The sequence below is a fragment of the Octopus bimaculoides genome, chromosome 3 (assembly GCF_001194135.2).
Source record: "Octopus bimaculoides isolate UCB-OBI-ISO-001 chromosome 3, ASM119413v2, whole genome shotgun sequence".
Taxonomy (NCBI): domain Eukaryota; kingdom Metazoa; phylum Mollusca; class Cephalopoda; order Octopoda; family Octopodidae; genus Octopus; species Octopus bimaculoides.
The window spans coordinates 146,616,979-146,623,898 of NC_068983.1; the positions used below are offsets into that span (position 1 = coordinate 146,616,979).

A 6,920-nucleotide genomic window follows, 5' to 3' on the forward strand; every position below is an offset into this window, starting at 1 on the left:
AGGACCCCTTGTTTCTCCTTATAAAGGACCCTTTCGTGTGCTCTCTCGCACACCCAATTTTTTTTAAATAGACGCTAATGGTCATACGGAGACCGTGTCTGTCGACCGTCTGAAGAAAGCGTATTTTGATAAAACTACATCTTCCGTTGACAATATTGACATGCCCCCCCTTTCAACCTTTGCATATACCTTTATCAACACCATCACCAACACATACACCTGTGACAACTCCACCTTCGTCATTGAGAACTACCACAAGTGAACCCTATGTTACTAGGTCTGGCCGTACAGTGCACTGGCCCAAGAAACTCTCCAAGACAATTTATATTTGACTAATTGTACATTATTGCATTTTCAGCTTTCCTTTTGTAAAAAGGGCTCAAACTGTGTTTTTCCCTATTAGTGCTGAACACTCATAGAAATTTCTTGCGTCACTGCATCAATCACAAGTAATAAAGGAAATGCAGTGATGTAAGTAGAAAAAATTTTTTTTACAGCCAACAACACTTACCGAGCTGAACTTGACTTGTGCAGCTGGAATATTATTTTCCATGTGCATTGTATTACATTGTTGGGTATTTCTATTCTCTGTATTAACAATTTTTTTCATTTTCATTGTGTATCTATAGCCGCATCTTGTTTCAGGCGCCCACTACAATCTCCTCCTTGTTCGTGCTACGCACTCGGGGGTGGGTGGGGGGAGAGTCACTGTAGTGGCACGAAATTATGGCCGCCATTAAGGAAGTGCAGTCTACACATGCGCAAGGGACTTGCCTTCCCGGAAGCCCCTCGAATGCGCATGCGTAGTAAACCAATACTTAAAACGCTTCGCGCGTTTTCTAAACATCTTTAGCATGATGCCTTCTATGTGACAACAACTTGCTCCTCAACAAAGCTCTTAATCTCAAGATGCTGATTACAGGTTAACCAGCAGCTACCAGGCTGTATGACACAGGATTTGTAAAGCCAAGCATCACCAAAATAAAACTTATTTTTATTATGTTGTTAATTGTTCTACTGTTTCCTAATAAATAATTTTGTTAAAAGGTGATAGAGAGAGACTAATGTCTCTATTGTTACTATCAACCTTTTATAAGTTAAAGTGAAATCTTGAGAAATATTGGTCTATTTTCGTCAATAAAAATCACATCATGGAATGAATATTATTTTAATACAGTTCTATATTTAAGAGATCAGGAATTATGTACATTATTTACAATTGATCAAACTCAGTAACAATCTATTAAGCAACAACTACTCCAAAAGCATACTCTCCACTCCAATTACGAAGAAAAGAGAAGATGAAACCGATAAACTGTTCACAGTCTGTCTACCCCATGCGGAGGCCTCTCCGAAAAGATAGAAAAGATACGCGGCCCATATGACACCAGGACAGTATTCAAAAGTAATACACTTCGCAAATATCTCCTTCGAGTAAAACCACCAATAGAAGAGAATATGACTTGTTTTACAATTTAAACAATGACATTTTCCATAAACATTCAGGCTGTTTTGATCCACATGTTTTCCTACAATAAGATCAGTCTAAATTGTAACTGAAATGTATCAACTAGTCTATCTTTCTAATTTGAGAAGAAACAAAAATTAGTAATTCAATATAATTAAGGAAGCTATAGTTTTCTGAAGGTTGGTTTGTGGACAGAACTTTCAGTTTGGGAACTATCTATCTGAATTCATGTAGGGTCTTAAATTGATCATAAATCAAGATAATTTTTGATGTGTGACTAATTTAAATTTTATCAGATTTACAAAATTTAAAACACAATGTCCAAAACTGGACATTTCTGGTAGCCTTGTTCGTAGACATTAACATTTATTCCTTCACAAAATGATATGATCTGTTCCTCTCATAATAACAATAGACAGACCTTGGTAAAAAAAAACAAACAAACAAAGAAAATACCTTTGTAAAATAATGCAGTAGAAGGGCTGTGAAACTTCTATTGGGTTGGCAACTGAGTTCTCGCTGCTTTTTTAAATTTTGGAATTTATTGCGTTTTCAAATTTTGGAATCTATTTTTATCAAGAATTCTATTTTTGAATCATTTTGGAATCTATATTGTTTTTTTTCTAGTTAATTTTAATTAATTTTTGTTTATTTTCAGATCATTAAAATGGAATATCAAGTTAAGAAAAACGAGCGTTTTCGACACCTCCTTCTTTTTGCTTTTAATCAAGGTTCGAATGCCACAAAAGCTGCTCGCAACATTTGTACTGTGTATGGAGAGGGTGCCATAGCTGAAAGAACCACTTGTGATTGGTATGCCAAGTTCAAAAATGGAAATTTTGACCTCAAAAACACACTTCATTCTGGCTGTCCAGTTGAGTTCGATGAAGAACGATTAAATCAACTTTTGCAAGAAAATTCTTGTCAAATGACATGGGAACTGGCAGAGAAAATGGAATGTTCCCACACTGCTATAAAGAAGCATCTTCACTCGATGAGAAAGGCTCAGAAGTATGGAGCATGGGTTCTGTATGCTTTAAGTAACAACAAAAATCAACGAACCACAGTCTCTGTTGGTTTGCTTGCTCGTCACCGCTCAACTCATGGACACAAGCAACGATTTCTTTACTGAATCACTACTGGCGACGAAAAATGTTGCCTGTACATCAATATGAAGCAGCTTAAGGAACAGCTTAGCCCCGGTAAACAAGCAACACCGTGTGTGAAACAAGATCTTCATCCGCGTAAAATGATGTTGTGCATATGGCAGAACTGGGAAGGGATTATCCATTACGAATTGCTTGAACAGAACCAACAGATGGAACGACTCAACACAGCTATTCAAGAGAAAAGACCTAATCGGCAGCATGGAGTTCTTCTGCTGCATAACAATGCCTGCCCTCATATCACCAATATGACCAAGGAAGCTATTCAAATGCATGGCTTGGAAGTGGTGCCACACCCTCCGTATTCTTCTGATTTGGCACCAACAGATTTCCACCTCTTTTGATCTCTTTCAAATGCTATGCGTGGAGTTTCATTCAATACTGATGCAGAATTGAGCGCTTGGTTGGATCAATTTTTCGTGTTGAAATCGGGTGATTTCTACCAACGAGGTATTGAAAATCTTGTTGAACGTTGGGAAGAAGTTGTAAACAACAAGGGTAAATACATTATTGATTAATTAGTTGTTATTTTTTATTAAACTTTAAAAAAATTTTAATTTTAAAAACCGGCGGAAACTTAGTTGCCAACCTAATATTTTTGAGAAAGAAGAGCATCAGATATTCATGGGTTCTTCATTGGTTGTCCAGGTCCTGGACTAAAGTAATGCAGAAGCTAATTCATGTCCACCTCATAGGTTCAGGCTATACTGATATGAATATCTACTTGTCTTAGAAAACAATAATGTGAAAATAATTTGGAACTTCAACACATATTCAGGTCACCAGACAACCACTGTAAATCTGACATTTTGTCTTAACAAAAATGACCATAGTGTATTAATAATTGACAAAGTAATTTCTAAATGACTAGCACTGAGACAAAAGTGGTTATGAAATAAAATGCTATGATAAAACACAAATATCACACTGATTAAGTTTTATTAAAGATCTTGAATCATTACAAATGTTTATTATAAGATTTTAAATCATTTATAATTAAAAATAATTCGCAAAAATTTTAATGTTAGGAATTATGTAAAGTATCATATAACAAGTGAATTGATTAATTCTAAAAAAGTTTATGTAAAATAAAAGTTAAAACCGAAGTTGACAAGAGATAAAAAAAAACCTCTTAAAAAACAAAAAGCAGAGCAAAAGCAAAAAAAAAAACATGGCTACCAGCAAATAATTACAGTGTTAGATATTTAACTGGTTTTGCTTATGGACACTGTTTTAGCTTAATCATGGGGATGTGAGTTCGAGTCCACAGCTAACCACCTACACTTTTTTTCTGCAAAATAAGGGTTAGTTTATCCTGTTCAGACTATATTATTAGCATTATCATGCGATTGAGAATTTAAAATCACTTCTGTAACTTTCTATAAAAATTTATAAGTGATTGCAGCTTCTGGAAAGATGTGTATGTGTGTTTGTGTGTGTGTGCGTGCGTGCATGTGTGCATGTGTGTGTGCGTGCATGCATATGTGTGTGCAGGCATGTGTGTGTGCATGTGTATGCATGCGGGCATATGTGTGCGTGTACGTGTGTGTGTAGGGAGCGTACACGTGCGTGCATACATGTGTGGTCTCATGATAGCATGGTTTCTAAATTCAAAATTACATTAATTTATTTTAAAGTTAATGTTCATTATGATTATTTCAGCTAATGGAATACATTTGTTTGAAAGTATTTTTGTGAAAATCAGTCTTTTAATTTAAAACTTAATAAATTTATGATTAAATTAAAGGTATTAAAAGAATACACTTGTATATTTAAACTTAGAATAGAAATGAATAAAGAAAACTTATAGAATTAAAAGGAAGCAAGCATTGAACGAGATACAAATTTAAGTCATCGGGTGAGCTTTGACAATTATTACAGGATTAAGCAGTTAATGAAATCAGTTTAGTTTAAGTACAGAATAATTTTGAATGTTGTAAGAAATATTTTGTATGAAGTTTAAACATATTTCTTAATCCATTCTAATCCGTGATAAACAGAAGAAAATGCCCCTGGCTTTGCTATATCTCCTTTACAGCCTATCATACCAAAGCTGGTAACACCATGTATTACCCAAAAACCATGGTCATTGAGTGTTTGTAATGGACCTCCACTGTCACCCTAGGAAAGAATAAAAAAAAATTATGAATATTTAGATATCATAAAACTGACAAATTATTACATTATTTATACAAGCCATTACTGCATTCATCATCATCATTTTAAGATCCGCTTTTCCATGCTTGCATGGGTTGGGTGGAGGTTATTGACAGACTTTTACAACCAGATGCACTCTCAACTAAAGGAGGAGTAGTATTTGGGAAGGTAGCTTTGTGACAGGTGGTGAGAAGTTCATGAATAGAAGGTCAAATAAGTTAAAATGCATGACCTATTTGATGTCTAAAGAAGACAAATTGTTAGAGTATGGATCACTGGAACTTCAGTTACTAATGCTGTGGATTTGTATATTTTGAGAGGTATGGTCTAGAAAACTATGTAGGCATTCCAAAATTTAAAACCATCTCTGGCAATTATAATTCTAGATGGAAGCAAAGCACACATAGTGGGATTGCAGAATACTGAAACGTGTGTTTAAAAGTCATCAAGTTACATCAGCAAAAGTGACAACAGATATAAACCATTCCCTTGTCAACTCTGTGACCATGAAAACCATTTGTGGTGTCTAGGCTATCAGAAGAGGTCAATAGCTCAGTGGAACAATATAATTTCACATGAATCATCTTTCATCATTTTTCGTCCTTTGGGATGTGTTTATTTTCAGATAGATTTCAAATAGACCCTCAACCCTGATAGGTTGAGGGTCTATTTGGACTCCATCCCATAGCTACCTCTGTGAAGCACAGAGGTAGTTATGTGATGATTTGGGCAACCCTTTGGCAGAATTCTCTTGTCACTTTAGTTGTTCTACATGGCAGAGTTAATGCAAAAGAATTTTTTTAGTAGTTCAAATGATCATGGCCATCCTATGGCACAAGCATTGTTCCCCGATAGTAGTGCAATCTTTCCAGGCGATAATGTACTGATTCACAGAGGCTAGCATTATTCAAAATTTATATGAATAACACAAAAGTGAAGTAGACCACAATCACCAGATCTCAATATAACTGAACATTTGTAGTATATTTTAGAGCAGCAAGTAAGGAGCCACTTCCCTGTATCATTGTTGGTGAAAGAGCTAGAGCAAGTTTTTCTTAATGAATGGCTCAGAGTTCCCCTAGTAGCCATTCAGAATCTGTACAAGTCGGTGTTTTGATGTATTAAAGCTGAGATTGATGCCAAAGTTGATGCTACCTCATATTATGTAATAAAACTTATTTACACACTGTGTTTTCATTATTTTATTCAACCCCTCGATATATATATGTGCGAGTGTGCGTGTATATGTGTGTGTACGTATATCTATCTATCTATCTATCTATCTATCTATCTATCTATCTATCTATCTACCTACCTACCTACCTACCTACCTATAAGAGGGGGTAACCAGAAACGTTCTCCGTGAGACATGCCCATTGTAGTTCAGGCTTCTGCCGCTAAAAGCCACTTGATGCGATCCTCAGGTATCAGTCGGCTGACTGGTGTTGTCCAGTGAGGTCGTATTATCATGTGGCTGAAATGAAAGAACTGCGTGCTTATATGAAATTCTGTTTTCTGCTGGGAAAAATGGCAACCGAAACAGTTGTCATGCTCATGCTTCAATCAGCTTGCACGGATGCTGCCATGAGCAAAACAGAAGTTTACGAGTGGTTTTCATGCTTTATGAATGGTTACTTGTTGTTTGAGGACCAACATTGTTCAGGGCAACCATTAACTTCCCGAACGAATGAAAGATCGCAAAAATGCATGAACTGATCTTGGAAGACCATCACTGAACAATTGACGAACTTGTTTTGGAGCTCTAGCCAATGAATCTTGAGCAAGGAATTGCAAATGAAAAGAGTTTAAATGAAATTTGTGCCTTTGTTGCTCAAGGAAGTTCAAAAGCAGTCATGACTGAATGCATGTCATGAACTGAAAAACAGTTGGAAGTTGATCTGTACCAATTTTCGAAGGTCCTCACTAATGAAGAAGGCTTGTGCTACGGAATTTGAAGATGTGGAAGAGGTGGAGAAAAAAACAATGGAAGCATTAAAAGGCATAATTTCACAAAAGTTCCAGCACTGCTTCCAATAGTGGAAAATGTGTCTGGACTGATGCCTTGCTTCAAATGGAAAATACTTTGAAAGTAATATGTAAACTTGTTAAAGCGAATAAAATAATATTGC

At 35.8% G+C, this 6,920-nt stretch overlaps 1 protein-coding gene across 1 annotated transcript in view; it reads right to left on the bottom strand.

Moving 5' to 3' along the window:
• Positions 1–3,556: 3,556 nt before the first annotated feature.
• LOC106878182 (atrial natriuretic peptide-converting enzyme) overlaps positions 3,557–6,920 on the bottom strand; it is a 39,157-nt gene continuing 35,793 nt past the window's right edge. The window contains exon 10 of the mRNA XM_014927322.2: positions 3,557–4,755. Within this exon, the coding sequence (XP_014782808.1) occupies positions 4,594–4,755 (162 nt within the window). The 3' untranslated portion in view covers positions 3,557–4,593. The remainder of the gene's footprint in view (positions 4,756–6,920) is intronic.